This window comes from Vigna umbellata, chromosome 6 (genome assembly GCF_029865625.1).
Source record: "Vigna umbellata cultivar VRB3 chromosome 6, Vumbellata_1.0, whole genome shotgun sequence".
Taxonomy (NCBI): Eukaryota; Viridiplantae; Streptophyta; class Magnoliopsida; order Fabales; family Fabaceae; genus Vigna; species Vigna umbellata.
In genome coordinates, this window is record NC_142170.1 from 32633619 (window position 1) to 32656498 (window position 22880).

General features: G+C 34.0%; 3 protein-coding genes and 1 pseudogene across 3 annotated transcripts; 1 reads left to right on the forward strand and 3 right to left on the reverse strand.

The window, feature by feature from the left end:
* Positions 1–950: 950 nt before the first annotated feature.
* Positions 951–5577, forward strand: LOC148197256 (receptor-like protein EIX2). The gene is made up of 2 exons (XM_088092753.1): positions 951–4428; positions 5366–5577. Exon 1 carries the CDS (start codon positions 1018–1020, stop codon positions 4381–4383), a length of 3366 nt encoding a protein of 1121 aa, XP_087948879.1. The 5' UTR covers positions 951–1017; the 3' UTR covers positions 4384–4428; positions 5366–5577.
* Positions 5578–11890: 6313 nt separating this feature from the next.
* On the reverse strand, positions 11891–15160 carry LOC148197257 (receptor-like protein EIX2). The gene is made up of 3 exons (XM_088092754.1): positions 14593–15160; positions 12746–14488; positions 11891–12160 (listed from the first exon to the last, which is right to left on the reverse strand). Exon 2 carries the CDS (start codon positions 13847–13849, stop codon positions 12773–12775), a length of 1077 nt encoding a protein of 358 aa, XP_087948880.1. The 5' UTR covers positions 13850–14488; positions 14593–15160; the 3' UTR covers positions 11891–12160; positions 12746–12772.
* Positions 14393–16282, reverse strand: LOC148197258 (receptor-like protein EIX2; annotated as a pseudogene).
* Positions 16283–21026: 4744 nt separating this feature from the next.
* LOC148197259 (uncharacterized) lies at positions 21027–22550 on the reverse strand. The gene has a single exon (XM_088093650.1). The coding sequence runs from the start codon at positions 22485–22487 to the stop codon at positions 21027–21029; it is 1461 nt and encodes a 486-aa protein (XP_087949776.1). The 5' UTR covers positions 22488–22550.
* Between the last annotated feature and the right edge of the window lie 330 nt (positions 22551–22880).

A 22880-nucleotide genomic window follows, 5' to 3' on the forward strand; every position in this document is an offset into this window, starting at 1 on the left:
AAAAGAAGTGTCTTTAACATTAAATATTCATAAAGCATTTTTGTTTTCTTCTTAAAGTTTTCATACCAACCTTTTTCATGTGTTGTACGCTCAGCTTTAAATTTCTCTATAACTTTTTCACTACTTTTTTTTTTCTGCTGCACGTTTTCTTGCCTTTAATGATAAAAAAATGACACACATTACATGATTGTCTTTTTATTGGAAGTAATTAAAGGTGGCGGATACATCAAAAAAACATATTTTGTGAAGGGAAGACAAAACATGAATAATTGTGTATGTAAACTGTGTGGATAGATCACAATCCACCACTATTTTTAAATTCTTTTAACGGATTAGAAAATTAAACGTGCAATCACATCAAATGATAATAAATTCTTTAGACTAGTTTTTTACTTTTTCTTTTATGATTGGTGTGTTAATTTTTCACACCCATCTAAAACATATTGAACTATGAAGATTTCATTTTTGCTCTTTCGTTGTAGTAAAAAAAAGAATAGCAAAATCAATAAATTAAACTTAGATTTTGTTTAATCATTATTCTTTTTTATCCTTGAAATATAATCATATTTTATTGTAATTTAAATAAAAATTAACTTCTGGTCTCTGTAATTTTAATTACTTTTTGCACCTTTCTTTTAGTCTCTATAAAGTTATTAAGGATAAAAATAATAGAACTATATTTTAAAAATTATAAAATAACCTTTAAAATGTTTTTTTATATCTTTTCACGAAGTGTTGTGCGTAATTTTCTAACTCTTGAAATGGATTCGTAGGGGGATTGATAACTTTTAAGTAGTTTTCTTATTACTTATATTTACTTTTTTTATTTAATAGTTTAGACGAAGTAGTGACAAAAAAGATATAAAAAAAATAGACATATATACTATAATTACTCGTTTTCTATTGTCACTATATAATGCGATCCAACTTTCTAAACTTCAGAACTGAAAGAGAAAACTTGAATCAAAATTTTCTTATTTCGTGACTCTTCTCTTAGTTTAGATTATCAGCAAAATTATGATAAGTCCTTACTTTGTAACACTATTTCATCTGCTTTTATTGTATTCCTTTGGATTTTCAGTTGGATTCAAGGAATCACGTAAAAGTGGTGAAACCAACTGCAGAGAGAATGAGAGACAAGCACTCCTCAACTTCAAACAAAGCCTCATTGATTATGATGGTAGACTGTCTACATGGACTGATCATCAAAATAATACAGATTGCTGCAATTGGGAAGGCATTCAATGCAACCATCAAACTGGTCATGTCATTCTACTTGATCTTCGTTGTCTGGATACACATTATTTAACAGGTGCAATCAATCTCACTTCATTGATTCCCTTGCAATACATTCAACATCTAGATCTCAGCAATAATGATTTTTTGTTGACTCACATCCCACAAGCCATTGGCTCTTTCACCAACTTACAATATCTCAACCTCTCATTTTCTGTATTTAGTGGGAGGATTCCTTTCCAACTTGGAAATCTTTCACTACTAAAGTATCTAGACCTTGGAAGAAATAATCTTCAGGGACCAGTTCCTTTTCAGATTGGGAATCTTAGACAGTTACAATATCTTCATCTTGGATTGAATTCTTTATCAGGAGAAATCCCATTTCAACTTGGGAATCTCAACCGGCTGCAATATCTTGATCTTGGAGAGAATTCTCTATCAGGAGAAATCCCATTTCAATTTAGGAATCTCAAGCGGCTACAATATCTTGATCTTGCAAGTAACACTCTTTCTGGAGCTATCCCTTTTCGGAATGGGAATCTTCCTCTCTTACAAACTCTTCGGCTAGGTGGTGATTTTTATATAGAAGCTGAGGATTCACAGTGGTTGTCTAATCTCCATTCTTTAACAAGTCTTCACTTGAGCTCATTGCATAATCTCAACTCCTCGCGCCAGTGGCAACAAGCTATCAGTGACCTCATTCCAAACTTAGTAGAGTTGAGGCTTGTTCATTGTTCTCTTTCAGATACTAATATCAAATCTTTGTTTCTTTCTCACTTCAACTTTTCAACTTCTCTTACTGTCCTTGATTTGTCTTCTAATGTGCTAACTTCCTCAACATTTCAACTGTTATTCAATTTTAGCCTTCATCTACAAGAGCTTTATCTTAGCGAAAATGACATTGGATTGTCATCTTTTCTTTTCCCAAATTTTCCATCTCTTAATATACTTGATCTCTCCTTTAATAATCTAACATCATCAGTGTTTCAAGGCAATTTTAATTTTGGCTCCCATCTACGGGAGCTTCGTTTGTATAATTGCAGTTTTACAGATAAAAGTTTTCCTATTTCCTCTGCTTCCACAATTAATTCTTCATCTTCTCTTGTCATACTTTATCTCTCCTCAAATCTATTGAAATCATCTACTGTGTTTTACTGGATTCTGAATTGCACCACGAATCTTCAGATCCTTTACCTTGATGACAACCTGTTAGAAGGTCCCATTCCAGATGGATTGGGAAAAGTAATGAACTCTCTTGAAAGTTTCTCTGCCTCTGGAAATAGACTACAAGGCAAGATTCCGTCTTTCTTTGGGAACATGTGCAGATTGCAGACCTTATACCTCAGAAATAACAAGTTCAATGGGGAAATTTCTCATTTCTTTCAAAATTCTTCGTGGTGCAACAGACACGTATTTCAGACTTTGGATTTATCTTATAACCAAATTACTGGCAAGATACCTGAAAGCATTAGATTGTTATCCGAGTTGGAGGATTTATCCTTGGGGCGAAATTCTTTAGAGGGTGATGTCACTGAATCTCATCTTTCTAGTTTTTCCAAATTATATGACTTAGACTTGTCACACAACTCATTGTCTTTGAGATTTGTCTCTAGTTGGGTTCCTCCTTTTCAAGCAACAAGTTTGACATTAGCATCTTGCAAGCTAGGTCCGAGTTTTCCTGGTTGGCTCCAGACACAAAATTCCTTAAGGTTATTAGATATATCTGATAATGAGCTAAATGATTCTGTACCAGCATGGTTTTGGAAGAAATTGCAAAATTTGGGATCGTTAAACATGTCTCACAATAATCTCAATGGTGCAATTCCTGATATACCATTAAAGCTTCCTCATGGACCATCTATAATTCTGAATTCAAATCAATTTGAGGGAGCACTTCCACCATTTTTGCTACTAGCTTCAGGGCTGTTACTCTCTCAAAATACAATTTCTGATTTGTATTCTTTTTTGTGTAACCAAGTCATTGCTCCGAATTTGGCAACTCTAGATTTATCAAACAATCACATAACGGCACAAATTCCTGATTGTTGGCAATCTTTACACCAGTTACTATTTCTTGATTTGAGCGAAAATAAGTTGTCTGGGAATATTCCCATCTCCATGGGGAAACTTGTTAAATTAGAAGCGATGGTTTTACGAAAGAATAATTTAACAGGTGAACTGCATTCCAGTTTGAAGAATTGCACTAATTTAATTATGCTGGATGTGAGTGAAAATAATTTGTCTGGTCGAATACCATCATGGATTGGAGAAAGTATGCAGCAATTGAGAATCTTGAACATGCAAGGGAATCACTTCTCTGAAAATTTTCCAATTCAACTTTGTTATTTAAGGCGTATTCAATTGTTGAATCTCTCCAGGAATAAATTATCAAAAGCAATTCCAACCTGCTTAAAGAATTTTACAGCCATGTCTCAAAAGAGCATCAACATAACTGAAACTGAACGCCTTATGTATGGGTACAATATTACTTATAGGGAAATCTACGGTTCCTCCGTGTCTTTAGCCTATAGGCTTGACATCACGTTGGTGTGGAAAGGTGTGGAACAAGTGTTCGGAGATCCCCAATTGATTCTTAAGAGTATTGATCTCTCAAGTAATAATTTCACAGGTGAAATACCAAAAGAAGTTGTGTATTTGTTTGGGATTGTTTCTTTAAATTTATCAAGAAACAATCTGAGTGGAGAAATTCCTTCTGAGATTGGAAATTTAAGTTCACTTGAATCTCTTGACTTGTCAATAAATCATTTGAATGGGAGAATTCCTTCTTCTCTTTCTCAACTTGATTTCTTAGGAAAATTAGACTTGTCATACAACAATCTTTCTGGAAGAATTCCATTGGAAAGACATTTCCAGACCTTTGAAGCCTCTAGTTTTGAAGGAAATATTGATCTTTGTGGTGAACAACTCAACAAAAGTTGTCCTGGAGACTATTCAACCGCAAAACCAGAAGCAGCAACAGAAAAGGAGGGAGATGATTCTGATTTCTATGAAGCATTATACATGAGCATGGGCCTAGGATTCTTCGTAGGATTTTGGGGCTTAATAGGGCCAATTCTAATTTGGAAAGCTTGGAGAATTGCTTACCTAAGGTTCCTGAACAGATTGACAACTGAGATACAGCTATGATGAATACGCAAAATTTCTGCCAATGGCTCAAAGCTTGGGTAGCAGGTATGTTTTGGTGAATATGCGTAAGTATATCTCATTGTTATTGCCATAATTATAATGTAGATGAAATCATGCAACATGTTTAATTCAGTTGTTTGATTTATAAGTAAAAAACCAAATTACTAACATAAATTGATGAGAGAAAAATCAGGAGGATTTTGTAAGAAATTTAAGGAGTTGGAAAAAGTTTTCCAATGAAGATTCGTAATATATATTATTTTCTCTTTTCTTTTAAGAAAACTTCCTTCTTGGAAATCGTTATTTTCGTATCTTCTTGCAATGTTGATTTTTACTGACCAATTCATCCTCGATTCATAAATAAATGTATATTTCAAACTTGAATGCACACTATTCGACTAAATCATTGACAATGATGATAGCTATAAACATTTATAGCAATGAACATTATGCAAAATAGGATTTGTAAGAATGGTAATTAAGAAGAATAAAGATAGAATATGTTTTTAGTTCTTAAAATTTAATTTGAAATTGAAATTCGTTTTTATTCAAAACTTTAATATATTTTCGTTTCAAACTTTAAAAGTGAATGAATATAATCTTTTTAATTCAATAGATTAACTTTTTTAAGTACTAAATGTTTTTCATCGCATTTAAATTGTTTACATGGTTTGACATTCTTATTTCAATGTCAGCTAGAAAACATGTTTTGACATGTCATAAAATTTTAAGTAATTGAATGAAAATGATTATATTCATACATTTTTAAAATTTGAGAGTCAAAATGTATTAAAGTTTCAAGTAAAAATATATTTTAATTTTGCATTAAAATTTAGAAACTAAAAATATATTTAATCTTTAATAATAAAGTTTAAATTTATGTAACAATAACAAATTTATCATTTATTAAAAGAAACATGATAAATTACTCTCATGTATTTATTATTAATTTATATGAATCAATATTATTTAACTTTTGCAGGTGGCCAGTTGTTGACATTTTTCTTGTGTTCCTTTTTCAAATTTGAAGCAAGGGACTCTTTACTAGAACTTCTGTCAATTGTGGTTTAAATGTTTTTTCATAATGTGTTGCAAAAGGTTGTTCTTCAAATGAAACACGTTTCTTCATTTGATAATGATGTATCTTTTGACTTCAAATATGCTTGTAATTTTTAACTTTTATTTTACGATTAATTTCTTTTATTAGGAAATTTATTTGTGGTAAAATATATTTGTAGAGATGGAATTAGGTCTTAAATTCAAAAGTTACAAACAAAATTTTGTAAAATTAAATTAAATTTAAATTTTACTAAGTAGTAAAAAAAATATTAACAATCACGTTATAGTATATTTATCACAATTTGAGAAAAAGATTTCAACTGATTGAGGGATTGAAAATCCTGAATATAGCACCTTTCTCCTTTCCTGGCCTCCTTATCGGCGTCCTTCTCAGCTCGCATCATTGGTTATGATGTTTTAAATTTTTTGCATGATGTAGAGATATGTATTAAATGTACAATAACATGAATAGAAGATAAAAGACGGGTGTTACTCCCTACACCACCACAACTTGCTTCCTCCACCACCCCATTCCTCTTTTACCCTTTTCTTTATTTTTTCATTCCTATTTTATCCTTATTAAAAGTTAAGTGAAATTTAACTTTTGAAATCGAATGGCAAATGAACCAAATTGGATTTGGCTACTAAATCATTAAATAATATTGATTTAGTTTAATGCGTGTAAGGCTGTAAACTTCTTACAAACAAATTGGGCCATTTTTTTTCAAATTATCAGAAGCAATTTATCTGAATAATTTATTTCAAATTGCAAATTTAAACTTCATATCAATGTACAAGGAAACATAAATTAAAATTGGAAAATTTACAGGTCATAAAAGAGAAAATAGAGATATGTTAAAGTAGTGCGGCTCTTATCAACATGTACGGGCAGTTCTCTTCCTTCACCGTCAGCAAAATCTAAAAACACTGCCATAGCACCAACTCTGTTTTTCACTTTATCCCATTTTTTCTGCAGAAACAATTTTCGAAACAAGAGAGAGAGTTACAACGCTAATTGAAACGACCCAACCGTTAAACGACCCAACCGTTAAATATACAGGCAAAAACGGAGGTCGGGCATCCGTTTGGACCTGAAACGGATGTCGACATCCGTCGACGGATCTCGACATCCATTTCAGATTCAAACGGATGTCCGACCTCCGTTTTTCCTGGTTATCTTCTTCCTTTCTCCCAACACATGTACATAACAGAAAAAAAAGCAGAGGAGCAGCCTAACACAGAGCAAAAATATATGCATTACATTTAAAAAAAAATTTAAAAATATCATCATTAACCTTGTGGGAGAAAGCACCACCACACTTCACCGTCGCACCACCGCCGCACCGCCGCACCGCCGCACTGCCGCACCGTCGCACACGCCCACCGCTGAATGAGGAAGAAAACTTGTATGGAGGAAAAATGGAAGATGAGAATGATGGTGTTTGGGTGAGAATCTGAGATGGTTGGGAGGTGGGTGAGAAGGGGGTAAAAATATAGATTTTAGGGTTAAAGTAAATAATTAAAATTAAAAAGTATAAAGGTTATTTTTGTAATTATAAAAGGTTAGTTTTGTAATTCAAAAAATATATAATAGAATTGGGGAGGTGGAGGGAGAAAATGTGGTGGTGGAGGGAGTAACACCCATAAAAGACTTATTTTATAGAAAAAAACATTTAAATTAAACAGAGAATAAAATGTATTTCTAGTTTTTAGGTTATAGTTGTATACTTTTTTTTTAACAATCAGGTTCACGTTTGAGAGGACAAGAGATAGATAGTCTATCATAATTTTATATAAGTTTCTTATTCTCTTACAATTAGTTATCTTTTTTTCATTTTTTCTCTTAGTGTGGAAGCTTTATATTCCATCTTCCTCAATTAATTAAGGAGTATCCAATTTATTATTCTTAGTCTTTAATTTTATAATTTTTCTTTTAATTTTAGTTACACACTTTTTTATTCTTTTTTATTGTTTTGGTTTAGCGACACAAGTTTTCTTAGGAGTTTTTTTAATCGTCGATAATGCACTTTTCGAGATTAAAACCGCTGGAAACCAAAAAATTAACCTTCGATAAAATTATAAATTTGTGTGGTGCTTGAAGATACTTTCTCTCTTATCAGAACAACTATGTTTAAATAATGTATGTAAATTAAATATTTTTTATGTCTTATATTTAAATATTTCTACTCTTTTTTTATTGTTTATTTTTTTAATGTTTAACTCTCAATTTATGTATCTAATAGCATAAACCCTTCATTTACTCGGAATATATATAAAATATTTATCTTCTTTTATTCTTCTATTTTTAAGTTGTTTGATTTAAAGAACTCTTTTTATTTTGCTAAAATAATTTTTCATTATCTTCTAATAGTTCTATATTAATTTGATATCTCAAAAATTTCTTAGATTTCTAAAATATTTTTTATCTTATCATACCCTTAATTACACATTTGTTTTTTTTTTTGCAATTTGATTATCAAATTGTTTCTAAAACACACATTTGATTATTTTTTATTTTTTTAATATTTTTATTTGTTTTTTATTTAATCATGTAAAACATTTTTTGACATTTTTTATATTATTATTTTTTTCAACATATTATCATAAGTGTTATTCTATTACTATATATATATATATATATATATATATATATATATATATATATATATATATATATATATATATATATTAAAATTTGTTTTACTAATATAACAATTTGATGTTAATGTCATGAATCTTATTTATCACTATTTCAAAATATATTGAAGTTTCAAATATGAAAGATTTGTTAAATTTTAATTATTATTAGTTTAACTTTTATTATTTGTGTGACTTAATTGAAACGGTGTATTATAATTTTCATTAGTTTATAAAAAAAAGATTTCATTAAAATTTAAAGTATTGGAGTAAAAAGACAATTAAAATATTTTTAAATTTGAATATTTGTTTTCTTTTTCTAATTTTTAAAAAATATTTTTAATTTTATCAACTTTATTTAATTAAGATTTACAAATTTAATAAACATTTTAGTTCTCACAAAATCTCTTTTAAAACTTTAATTTGAAATATAATTTTTTCTAAATATTTAATATTGAAAAAACAAGAATATGTCTTTTTTTTATAGTAAGTATTTAATAACATTAGATTTTCTTTACAAGATTTTTTTATTATTTTGTAAATTAATTATTAATAATAAAACAATAAAAAGACAGGTGAGATACATATACAAGTATATAGTCGTTATCTAATAAGAATGGATAAACAAACACAACCGGTAAAATTGATTTACTATTTTTAATTAAAAGTCTTATAGTATGTCAATATTGTCTTATAGAATGGATAATCTATTCAACAAATTTTTTTATGTCTTGCTTTGTTATTTATTTTCCCAAAATTTTATTTAATATTCGACTAAAGCTTTAAAACCAGATTTATTTAGATATGGCAAGTTTAATTAAAATTAATAAAATTATTATTATGGTAAATAGTTTTTATTTATTTTGTAGAAAATCTTTTAATTTAAAAAATGGTTAAGTTAAAGAAAAGGCAAATAAAAAATATTAATTTAAAAAAATCACTTAAAGAATAAAACTGAAAAATAATTATTTTAAAATCTAAAGATGATCCAAAAATAGTTATTTAACACAATTTTGAAAAAAAAAACAGAATTCTAACTCTGAATTTGCAGTAAAACTATGAATTAAACACTAAAAATAACCCAAACAAATGTAAATGTGCTAGAAAAACTTGAACATTATTTCAAACTTAACAATCCGCTGAATAAAATTTGACCATTGCAGGAAAGATTTGCTAAGCGTAGGAACTGAGGAAATTGAGGAGAGAGAGCATCCCAAAAAACTTGATGCCACTAGTAAAAAATGACGTTTTTAACTCGCACATTATGACTCGGTTTTTACTGAACCGAAGCATATCAAAAAGCGGTGGCAGTCTCGTAATTTTAAAAGCATTATATGCCTCGGTTGTTAAGCAACCGGTGCCTAAAAGTAATACTAATTCGGTTATTAGAGTGAACCGAGGCATAATCCTCACATAGCACAGATACGACCTCGGTTGGCATGGACCCGAGGCATATTAGACTCTAGATGGGCCTCGGTTGGCATACACCCGAGGCATATTGTGCTTTTAAATCACCAGCCCATTTCCCCCAAAGCACTTCTCTCTTCTCTGCGCTTCTCTCTTCGCTGCGTCTTCTCCCCCCCGAAGCACCTCTTCTCTTCTCTCTTCTCTGCCCCTTCTCCCCCCGAAGCACCTCTTCTCTTCTCTCTTCTCTGCCCCCTCTCTGCGTCTTCTCCGCCTCGCGATATTCCTCCGCGATGTGCGACGATGGTGGACGCAACGGCGATAGCGAGGTCGCGGCACCGAGAACGCAGCGGCAACGAGACGCGGCGACGACGACGCAGCGGTGACGAAGGGCAGATCTGGGCGCACGGAGGGCAGATCTGCGGCGACGGACTGCATTCTTCGTTGGTGGTGGTGAAGCGATCGGCGACGGCGAAGCTGAGGCTGTTGGTGAAGAACAGAGCGGACGCAGGAGCAGCGGTGGCCTGATTGGCGAGTCTGGTGCGGTGCTCGGTCTGCGTCGACGGACTGCGGCAGAACAACCAGATCTGCGTCCATGGCAGAACAACCAGATCTGCGTCTGCGTCCACGGCAGTGAAGTCGCTGGTGGAGCTAGTAGCAGAGGAAGGGAGCGGGATGGTTTGGGTTTTGCATTTGGTTTCAGTACAGTTTTGGATCAGTACAATTTTGCATTTTGTTGAATTGAATCTGTGTTGATTTATTGAATTGAATCTGAGAATAATTTTTTGAATCTGAGAATTTGTTTTACTTGCTTCTTTTGGACGTTTGTTTGGTCTGGTTTGATCTGGTTTCAAATCTGAGAATTGGAGATGTTGAAGGTGCTGTTAACTGGCTAAAGAAAAAGGAAAAAAAAAAAAAAAGACCCTACTGCCTCGGTTCAGCCTCCAACCGAGGCAGTGGAGGCAGAGGAACAATTTCGGTTCTAATAACCGAGGCATAAAGTCTACCACTTTTTACCTCGTCTGAATATGCCTCGGTTCAGGAACCGGTGCCTATCAGCGAAAATAACCGGTGCTATTTCCTTTAGCTGTACTAGTGTGCTCTTTGTTATAAGTGTTATATATTCATACAAAAGCTGCACCTTAACAACAAACTTGATGCTCTTTGTTAATGCAAGAATCAAATGTTATCAATTAAGGAATTTATTAATTTTTGTTAAATTCTTGGATGACCAAGATTAAAAAGATTATCATGGAACATGATAAACTGTGTGTATAATAAGTACATGTATGAGCAAGTAACTCACTGATACTAATGTTTTCAATTTTTGCATGATGTAGAGATATGTATGAAATGTACAATAACATGAATTGAAGATGAATGACTTATTTTATAGAAAACAACATTTAAATTAAACAGAGAATAAAATGTATTTCTGAAAATAATTATAAATAGGCTTAAAACATTTAATTACTTACAACACTTCATCTTAGTAAAATTATAAACTCTCAATATTCTCTCTAGTTTTTAGGTTATACTTGTATACTTTTTTTTAACAATCAGGTCACACGTTTGAGAGGACAATAGATAGATTATCATAATTTCATATAAGTAAGGTTCTTATTTACAATTAGTTATCTTTTTTTCATCTTTTCTCTTAGTGTGGAAGCTTTATATTCCATCTTCCTCAATTAATTAAGGAGTATCCAATTTATTATTCTTAGTCTTTAATTTTATAATTTTTCTTTTAATTTTAGTTACACACTTTTTGTTCTTTTTTATTGTTTTGGTTTGGTGGGAAATCAATTACATCTTGGAGATACTTTCTCTCTTATCAGAACAACTTTATCTAATTATATTTAAATTATATATGTAAATTAAATATTTGTTACGTCCTATGTTTAAATATTTTTACTACTTTTTTTATTGTTTATTTTTTTAATATTTAACTCTCAATTTATGAATCTAATAGCATAAACCCTTTATTTACTAGGTAATATAAAATATTTATCTTCTTTATTCTTTTATTTTGTTAAAATAATTTTTCATTATCTTTCTAACAGTTCTATTAATTTGATATCTTAAAAATTTTCTTAGATGTCTAAAATATTTTTTATCTTATCATACCCTTAATTACACATTTGTTTTTTGTTTGTGCAATTTTATTTAATGTTGTATCAAATTGTTTCTAAGACACACATTTGATTATTTTTTATTCTTTTTAATATTTTTATTTGTTGTTTATTTAATTATGTAAAACATTTTTTTGACATTTTTTATATAATTTTTTTTAACATATTATCATAAGTGTTATTCTATTACTATATAATTGTATTAAAATAACATCAACAATATTTATATACTGTGATAGATAAGAAGTTAGATGTAATGTCCCTGCCATTGGGATATGAATGTATGAAATAGTAATTAAAGATGAGATTCAATGGATTCTGAATTACAAATTTTTGAGATATCTCATATTCTTACATATACAAATTAGGATATCTCGAATTCTTGGCTTAAAATTAAGTTTATATTATAGATTATACAACCACACACTGTCAAATCATTGCTTCATGAAACTTCAGCCTCCAAATCTCACACTGCCAACAATCTGTAATGCTTTCATCTCATAATGGAGTCTTCAAGCAAATAATTATAAACTGCAAATTTGGTGCTAAAATTTATATGACAAAAATTAGTAATGAAGGAAAAAAATTGGAAACCAAATATTAATGATAAACTAAATGAAGCGAATTGCTGTAAACTTGTGCTAAGATTCATATGACGACAAACAATATCAGTAATGATGAAAAACAATTCGGAGATCAAATTTTAGTTGTAAACTAAATGAAAACTAAATTATTTAAACTCAATAGAGTACTCAAAAAGGTGTATAACATGTAAGCATTTTTAAAAGGGCCTAAGCATAATTCATTTGAAAAAAATGAAAACTTCTCATAACAAAGCACACTATCAATTCCTTTGCACCAATAAAAACAATTATTTGGGAAAAAAGAACTAGCAATAGTAAAGCCATGAATACGAGCGTAGGATAATCAATGTTTAATAAAATTGTTGAAAATCAGTATGTAGCTAAGAGAGACATACAATTAATTAAAGTACGTTTAGGGCTGTATTGTAAGGAAGAATCAAATTTTAACACTTACATTCATGACAAGCCTTGTACATTTCTTTTTAGAAAGGCATTCTCCATTTCATTATAAAACCTATTAAGAAAGAAGTTATTAGAATTATGTACCTGCTAGTTTCTGAACCACGCCTTCTGTTAGTCTTTGATATACCTTCGGCACTTTGCTAAGTTCAGTTCAATCATTACAAGTAGATAGTCTATCAGTCTGTTCAATAACGTCAGATAAGCCATTCTCCATGGTTGCCAAAGTAGTAATGGACCTAATAAGCCCCAAAAGCCTGTGAAGAATCCTATCCCCAAGCTCCTGTAGAATGCTTCATAGAAAATATAATATTCTCCATTGACTGCTGCTTTTTTAGGCTTTACTAATGTCTGATCCCCTGCACAACTCTTGTTAAGTTGTTCACCACAAAGGTCAACATTTCCTTCAAAACAAGAGACATCAAATGTATCCATGTGTCTTCCCACTGGGATTCTTCCAGAAAGAGAATTGTGTGACAAGTCTAATTTTTGGAGAAAATCCATTTGGGAAAGAGAAGAAGGAATTCTCCCATAGAATTTATTTCTTGACAAGTCAAGGGATTCAAGTGAACTTAAATATCCAATATCCGAAGGAATTTCTCCACTCAAATTGTTTCTTGATAAATTCAAAGAAACTAACCCGAGCATGTATGTAATCTCTTCCGGTATTTCACCAATTAAATTGTTACACGAGAGATCAATGCTCTGAAGAGTTAATTCCGGATGTGTGAAGCCGTGTTTCATACCTTTCCACATCCATGTTATATGAAACGAATAATAACTCTCACTGAAAAAATTATAAATTTCAGAGTAAGTACTATTGTACCAATAAACACGATTTTCAGTTTCAATTTTGTTTATGGTGTTTTGAGACAATGCAGTAAAATTGCTTAAGCAAGTTGGAATTCCTTCTGATAAATTATTCTTGGAAAGATCCAACAATTGAATACGCTTCAAATAACATAAATGTAGTGGAAGATTTCCAGAGAAGCGATTCCCTCGCATGATCAAGATTATCAATTGCTGCATGCTTTCTCCAACCCAGGATGGTATTGGACCCGACAACATATTCTCACTCACATCCAGCATAATTAAATTATTGCAATTTTTCAAAGAGGAAGGCAATTCACCCATTAGACTATTGTTTCGTAAAACCAAAGCTTCCAATTTAACAAGGGTTCCCATGGACATAGGAAGTTTCCCTGACAATTCATTGCTCACTAGTACAGATAAAGACAATGGCACCGGTTATTTTAGGTTATAGGCACCGGTTCTTGACCCGATGCGTATGTAGACGAGGTAAAAAGTCTACGATTTTATGCCTCGGTTCAAGGAGAACCGAGGTAGTATGACAGGATTACAACTCGGTTCTTTGAACCGAGGTAGTATGGTCTTCTTGGTTTCCCCCGCCGACCACCATCCGACTTTCTCAAGCTGCCAACCACCATCCGACTTTCTCAAGCTGCCAACCACCATCCGACTTTCTCACGCTGTTTCCCCCGTCGACCACCATCCATCTTTCTCACACTGCCAAGGTTTCCCCCCGCCGACCACCACCATCTTTCTCACATCAGACCACCCAAAACACCACCGTAGACCACCTACGTCCTTCGCGAGAATCACCCCGCCACCCAATTTGCGAACCACCATCTTCTTCGTCCATCATAAAAAATTTACAGACCTGCAAAAAACACCTCACACCAGCAATCTCATCCTCCTCACGCAATGCCTTCATCAATCATCCAACCACCAAAACCCACCATCACCACCGTGAGCCAAATCGTGAGTTCCCTCATCTCCAACAACCTCCTCATACTTCGTCCATGAAACCTGCAGAAAAAATCCCCAAATTAGATGGAAACCCTAATCGCGAATTAGATGAAAAAATCCCCAAATTAGATGAAACCTGCAGAAAAAACCCTAATTGCACATACACAGAACAAACGTGACAGAGGGACGAGCACGCGGCTGAGGAGCGAGCACGCGGCGGAGGGGCGAGCACGCGGCGGAGGGGCGAGCACGCGAAGGAGGACCAAGCTTGCAGCAGAGGGGCGACGAGAAGCTGCGGGGGAGGCGGCACCGTGGATTCCTTGCGTTGAAGAAGAAAGCGTGAGAGAGGGGAGGGAGGCGAGAGCGAGGGGAGGGAGAGTGAGGGGAGGGAGGCGCGAGAGTGATGGAGGGGAGAGTGAGGGGAGGGAGCGCGAGAGTGATGGAGGGGAGAGTGAGGGGAGGGAGCGCCAGAGTGATGGAGGGGAGAGTGAGGGAAGGGAGGCGCGAGGGGGAGGCGAGAACGAGAGTGAAAATATCTGTGGGTTATATGCCTCGGTCCTTCTTGGCCCGAGGCAGTAGAAGCTGATACGCCTCGGTTCTACTTATCAACCGGTGCAGTATACTTTTTTTACCTCGGGTTTCTCTTAACCGCGTCAGAAACTGTGTCAGAAATCACTCATTAGGCACCGGTTGCTTTTACAACCGAAGTGGTAACCCTTTTTGGCACCGGTCAAGTCTGAACCGAGGCCTATAAGGTCTCGTTAATTACAAAAATGCCACCGTGTCTGAATAGACAGCGGTTTGGTGTAAACCGAGATCTATTGTGCGAGTTTAAAAGCCCATTTTGTACTAGTGGCTACTTATATCAAGAAACAATAATTGGTTTACCGATTTCCAACAATCTGGAAGTTGCCCCTTTATTTGATTGTATGATAAATCCAAAGTGGCCAAGTTTGATGCTGATGTTTCCACATAAGAAATTTGAAAATTTATTTTCAGAGAGTAAGAGCTCGGAAGCTTCTAGTAAAAATAATGGAACTTCTCCCTCAAATTTATTTGAATTTAAAATTATAGATGGCCTGTAAGGAAGCTTCAAATGCATATTAGGGATTGAACCAATGAGACTATTGTGAGACATATTCAAATTGTACAGAATTTGCAACTTGTTCCAAAACCATTCTGGTACTAAATCATTCAGCCCATTATCAGATACATCTAGCCATATTATGAAATTTTGAGTCTGGAGCCAATACGGAAAACTCGGACCTAGCTTGCAAGATGCAAGATGCAAGTAATTTAATTGAAAAGGAGGAACCCAACTAGAGCCAAATTTTAGAGACAACGAGTTACCTGACAAGTCTAAGTAATATAATTTGGAAAAATTAGAAAGATGAGCTTCAGTGACATCACCCTCTAAAGAATTCCCCTCCAACGATAAAATCTCCAACTCAGATAGCAATCTGATGCTCTTGGGTATCTTGCCAGTAATTTGGTTATAAGATAAGTTCAATTCCCGTAATATATGTATGCCACACCATGAAGAATTTTGAATGAAAGCTCGGAAGTTTGCCATTGAACTTGTTATTTGAGAGGTCTAATCTATGTAATATGCACATGCTCCCAAACAAAGACGGAACCTTGCCTTGTAGGTTGTTATTAGAGAGAGAAAGATATTCAAGAGAGTTCATCGCTTTCCCAAATTCACCCGGAATGGGACTTTCTAACAAGTTACTACTAATATCAATGATAAGTAGATTGGCGGTGAAGTTAGAAAGCCATGTTAGTATTTTAAGGTTGTGAAAGGAGTAGTTGATGGGATAGAGAAAATGTAGAGATAGTTGAATGTAAAAGTAGTAGTTGAAAGAAGTGTTGTAGTTGTCTTTAGTTGTAGTAGATGTTGGTTCATACAAGTGGTAGATGTTGGCTTCTTATTGCAAATGGTAGAGTTCATGGGTATTTATAGACCCATAGATTATTCTAGAACATACTAGCCACAACTTATGTGGAATGTTCTAGATTTTTACCTATATAGAATATTCTTGATTTTTTCTTCCTATCTTAGACTTTTCTACAATATTCTAGAACTTGTATTACATGTCAATTCTTCTATCTAAGGAGCTTCTACATTCTTCTAGAATTTGCATTACACTTTAATACTCCTCCTTAATGCAAATTCGGTAACTCCAAGCATTGTGCGCAGTAGTTCAAATCTTGGTCTTGGTAATGCCTTCGTAAATATATCTGCAATTTGGCCTTCTGTTGGACAGTACTCGAGTCGTATTTGTTTAGTTGTCTCTTCATCTCGAATGAAGTGATATTTAATGGCTATGTGTTTTGTTTTTTGATGATGGACTGGATTTTTTGCTATTGCTATTGCCGATTTGTTGTCGCAATAGATAATAGTTGGTCCAGCTTGTGGTTCACCCATTTCTTCAAGTATTCTTCGTAGCCATATTGCTTGACTTGTGGTTTCAGCAGCTGCTACATACTCTGCTTCTGCTGTTGATTGTGCCACGGTTGCTTGCTTCTTTGATGCCCAAGATAAAATACCCGATCCTAGTGAGAAAGCATATCCTGACGTACTCTTCATGTCGTCCACTGATCCTGCCCAATCACTATCTGTGTAGCCAATCATCCTTGAGTTAGTCACTGTTTTTTACCATATACCAAACTCCTTTGTGCCTTGTAGATATCTTAAAATTCTTTTTCCTACTCCATAATGAATCTGACTTGGGTTTTGCATGAATCTTGATAGAAGACTTGTAGCATACATAATGTCTGGTCGTGTGGCTGTGAGATACAGGAGACTTCCAATTAAACTCCTGTAGCGTGATGCATCTGCCTCTTGTGCTCCATCATCTTTCTGTAGCTTCTCGTTTACCACCAGTGGAGTAGTGACAGGTTTACAACCTTTCATCTTGAACTTCTTTAATAGAGCTTCAATATATTTCTTTTGAGAGATAAATATACCTTCCTTTTCTTGTTTCACCTCTATACCGAGGAAATAGTTCATCAAGCCAAGGTCGGTCATTTCAAATGTCTTCACATGTCTTCTTTAAATTCTTTCATCATCTCTATATTGTTTCCTGTATAGATAAGATCATCGACATATATAGAGACAATGAGATGGTACTGACCTTGTGCCTTAATATATAGTGTTGGCTCACTCTTGCTCCTCCTGAATCCTTGATCGATGAAGTATTTATCAATCTTGCTATACCATGCTCGAGGAGCTTGCTTCAGGCCATATAATGCTTTTTTAAGTTTTAGTACTTTGCCTTCATTGCCTTTGTCGATGAAGCCCTGTGGTTGTTCAACATAAATCTCTTCTTCGAGCACCCCATTTAGAAAGTCTGACTTGACATCCAGTTGATAGATGTTCCATCCTTTTTTGTGCTGCAAGAGCTATTAAAACTCTAATTGTATCTAAGCAAGCAACTGGAGCAAATGTCTCATTGTAGTCTATTCCTGGTTGCTGTGAGTAGACTTTGGCAACCAATCTTGCTTTATGCTTTTGTATAGTTCCATCAGGATTGAGCTTTGTTTTATATATCCATTTGACTCCAATGATGTCTTTTCCATGAGGGCAATTTACGAGTTCCCAAGTGTTATTCTTCTCAATCATTTTAATCTCTTCTTCCATAGCCTTAACCCATACGTCTTGCTTTGATGCTTCTTCATAACAGTTAGGCTCAATCATGGCCATATTGCAAGTTTCATATATGTCTACCAAAGATCTTACTCTTCTTGGACTAGATTCAGGTGAAGAATCTTGTTGTGGAGGTGGAGAAAGCATACCTGAATTTTCTACCTCTTCTTGAGTTTCTTCTTGAGATTGTTGCACTGAAAGTAAAATGTTGCTTTTAACAACTTTTTCTTCTTCCCAATTCCAAGAAGCATTTTCGTCAACTTCAACATCTCGACTGATGATGAGCTTTTTCGTTTGTAGGTTGTAGACTCGATAGCCTTTTGATTGTGTGCTATATCCCAAGAATATTCCTCGTATAGTTTTGTCTTCAAGCTTGTGCCTCCTTTGATCAGGAACATGTATGTAGCAAATAGACCCAAATACTCGTAGGTGTTTAGTCGATGGCTTTCTCCCACTCCAAGCTTCAATAGGAGTCTTGTCTTGGACTGCTTTAGTTGGACATCTGTTTAGAATATAAACTGCTGTGTAGACTGCTTCAGCCCAAAAAGTGTTAGGCATACTTTTCTCTTTCAGCATTGATCTTGTCATCTCCATAACTGTGCGATTCTTTCTCTCTGACACGCCATTTTGTTGTGGAGTATATGCGACTGTAAGTTGTCGCTCTATGCCTTCATCTTCATAGAATTTGTCAAACTCGCGAGATATGTACTCCTTGCCACGATCACTTCTAAGTACTTTTAGCTGTTTTCCACTTTGCTTCTCAACAAGGGCCTTGAATTTCTTGAATACTCCAAAAACTTCTGACTTTGCCTTTAAGAAATAGACCCATGTCATTCTAGAGAAGTCATCAATGAAGAGGATGAAATACCTGTTGTTATGATGTGAAGGTGTTCTCATCGGTCCGCAAACATCGGTATGAATCAACTCCATTAAGTCTTTTGCTCTCCATGCTTTGTCTGTCGAGAATGGTAATCGATGTTGTTTTCCAAGGAGACATCCTTCACATGATTCATTATTCTCCTTCAAGTATGGAAGATCTCTCATCATGTTTTTCGTATATAGAAGCTTTAAGGCATGTGTGTTGAAGTGGCCAAATCTCCTATGCCAAAGCCATGAGTCATCAACTTCTACCTTCATGGCAATATTAGTTCCAGGTTTGAAGCTTATAGGAAAGCTTCTATTTCTCTTCTCCATTTTTACTTGGCCAATTTCTATCATTTTATTGTCATAAATTTTGCATGTATCTTTCTCAAAATGAAGAGAATATCCATTCTCCATCATTTGGCCAATACTTAAAAGATTTTCTTTAAGATTTGGAACTAGTAAAACGTCTTTGATGAATTTAGTACCTTTCTTTGTCTCCACCATGACAGTTCCTTTGCCTCGAGACTCCACTGTGGTGCCATTTCCTAGCCGAACTTTGACATTGACAGATTTATCAATGTCTTTGAAGATGCTTTGATCTTTCGCCATGTGATTGCTGCATCCACTATCCAAGTACCAACTTCCTTCTCTACTAGGAGATTCTTGATTGGCGTAGAATAAGAGTTTCTCTTGATTATCTTCTTCCGCAAAGTTTGCTTGATGCTTATTTTTGTTACGACAATACTTTTCTATGTGACCAAATTTCTTGCAATAGTGGCATTGAGGTTTTCCATGATGCCAACAATCTTTTTCCAAGTGACTTGTCTTTTTACATATGCCACATGGAGGATATTTTTCTTGACGAGTCATAGAGAAGCTTCTAGGATTTTCTTTATTTCTAGAAATTTCTTCTCTACTTTTATCTCCTTCATATTCTTTATTCTGAGACCGTAATTTTAGTTTTGATTGAAAGGCATTTTCAACCGAGTCTTCTTCATGCCTTTTCAATCTTTGTTCATAAGCTTCAAGAGAGCCCATTAGTTGTGTGATTGACAATGTAGCCAAATCTTTTGTTTGTTCAATCGCGGTTGCGATTGCATCATACTTTTGGGGAATAGAAATTAAAATTTTCTCAACGATCTTTTTGTCAAGAATATTTTCCCCATAGGCTCTCATCTGACTAACTATTTCTTTTATTCTAGAATAGTAGTCTTTAATGGTCTCAGATTCTTTCATTCTTAATAATTCAAACTCTCGTCTTAGAGAATGAAGTTTAATATTGCGTACCTTGTCACTTCCTTGAAACTCCTCTTGTATTGTGTTCCAAGCTTGTTTTGCACTTGTGGCACCAATTAGCCTTGGAAAAATTGTGTCATCAACTGCTTGTTGAAGAACAAATAAAGCCCTTGAATCCTTCTGCTTATTTTCTTTCAACTCCTTCTTTTGAGCTGCAGTAAGAGTAGAGGTGTCTTCTGGAATAGTGAATCCCTCTTCTATGATATCCCATAAATCTTGAGAGCGGAAGAATGTCTTCATTTTGACACTCCAAAAATCATAACTTTCTCCTTTGAAAATAGGTACTGGAATTGATGATGTTTGATTAGTAGTAGCCATTGTTGAGAATATATTTGGGAGTAGTAGAATGAGTTATAGTTTTGTTTGAGGTAGTTGAAAATTTTATCTACGCCCAGTAGATGACCGAACGTAGCTCTGGTACCACTGTTAGTATTTTAAGGTTGTGAAAGGAGTAGTTGATGGGATAGAGAAAATGTAGAGATAGTTGAATGTAGAAGTAGTAGTTGGAAGAAGTGTTGTAGTTGTCTTTAGTTGTAGTAGATGTTGGTTCATACAAATGGTAGATGTTGGCTTCTTATTGCAAATGGTAGAGTTCATGGGTATTTATAGACCCATAGATTATTCTAGAACATACTAGCCACAACTTATGTGGAATGTTCTAGATTTTTACCTATATAGAATATTCTTGATTTTTTCTTCCTATCTTTGACTTTTCTACAATATTCTAGAACTTGTATTACATGTCAATTCTTCTATCTAAGGAGCTTCTACATTCTTCTAGAATTTGCATTACACTTTAATAAGCCAGTAGAACATAGGAGATGATTTTAACAAGTTATGACTCAGATCAAGGATTTGAAGCGAGGACAAAACATTCATTGTGGAAGTAGTTGAAACAAGGAAACTTCTGTCTATAAGACTGCAGTTTCGTAGATAAAGCTCTTGCAGTTTAGAGCTTATATTAAAATTCCCTAGAAACATTGATGATGTTAGATTATTATTAGAGAGGTCGAGGATCTTAAGAGATGGAAAATTTGGGCATAAAGAAGGTGGCAAAGCTATATTATTGTGAGAAAGATGAAGTTCTTTAAGATGAAGGCTAAAGTTAAACAAGAATTGAAATGTTGATGATGTCAACGAATTAGAAGAGAGATCTAGGATGGTAAGGGAAATGGAATTGTTTGAAGAATGGGAATGAAACAAAGATTGAATATCATTATCCAAAAGATCATAATTATTCAGCCTCAACTCGCCCAAGTTTGGAATGAGCTTATTAATACTTTGCAATAGCCACTGGTGAGAGAAACTAACATTATGCAATGAACTCAGCTCAAGAATGGTTAAAGAATGGAGAGTAGACAACCATTTTGCATCCTTAGGTTTTATATCAAAATTGCCAACTAGTCGGAGAGTATGCAACAATGGAAGATTCCCTGCTCGGAAAGGGATTTCTCCAGAAAGGGAATTTGAAATATATTTTGACGTTTTGGTTGTATATAGAGGAGTGTTACATCCAAGACTGAGATATTGTAACGTTCTGAGATTGCCAATTTGAGATGGGATTTTTCCTGAAAGATAAAATAGTCCAAGATCGAGATACTGTAAGTGTTTCAGATTCCCAATCTGAATTGGAATTTCTCCCCAAACATTTTCCCCAAGATCTAAATAACGTAGTTGTAAGAGATTTCCAAGTGTAGAAGGAATTGTACCCGCAAAATAAGAATGGGAGACATCAAGATGTCTTAAGTTGGTGAAAGAGACCATGAACTCGGGAATGTAACTCAGTTCAAAACAATTATGGCTAAGATCCATGTGTTGAATAAATGGCAAGTGAATCAATGAAGTGACATTGATTGTACCTCTCAAATACGGTCTATAGTGGTAGTTTCCATGAAGATCAAGTAGTTGCACATGACCAGTTTGATTGTTGCATTGAATGCGTTTCCATTTGCAGCAGTCTGTATTATTGAGATGGTTGGTCCAAGTGGAGAGCATGCCAAAGTCATCTATGAGGCCTTCTTTGAAGCTGAGGAGTGCTTCTCTCTCCCTCTCTATGCACTTTGCTTCACTACTTTCGCTTGAGTTTTTCAATGTGGCAATAATTCCTGAGGCAAGCAAAGAAAGAAGAAGAAGAACGTAAACTGTTTTGAGAAAATAAGCAGTCATTGTAGTTTTTCTGATATCAAATAATCTGAACTGAGGGAAGAGTAAACAAGAGTAGTATATTGAGAGAAACAAACTATGATTCATTTATATTCATAATTGTAAGGACCAGTTGCGTGTTTCCAAAACTCTATGATATGCCTAATTTTATTTTTTTTTAATTTGGTTTTCTCCGGAACGAGGAAGATGATTGAATTTGTATGGTGTGAGATCATTGTTATCTTCTCATTTCCAATCTAAGGATAGGAAAATTAACCACACGAATAATCACATAATGAGGAAAATTGAAACTAATTCAGAAAATTCTTACCATTAGGCCCACCGAGTTAGAAAATTAGTGCACCAATAACGCAAAGGAAAAATAAAACTTGTCTTGAGAAAAAACAAGATGTTGATTGTTCTTACTCTTTTTTTTGTTGGTTAAAAATTAATTATATGATAAAAAATAAGATTGGTCCAAAAATCTCAAGTTATTGATTT

Coding starts and splice junctions, on each gene's coding strand:
- LOC148197256 (XM_088092753.1), top strand. CDS start 1,018: ATGATAAGTCCTTACTTTGTAACACTATTTCATCTGCTTTTATTGTAT.
- LOC148197257 (XM_088092754.1), bottom strand. CDS start 13,849: ATGTCCATGGGAACCCTTGTTAAATTGGAAGCTTTGGTTTTACGAAAC.
- LOC148197259 (XM_088093650.1), bottom strand. CDS start 22,487: ATGAATCATAGTTTGTTTCTCTCAATATACTACTCTTGTTTACTCTTC.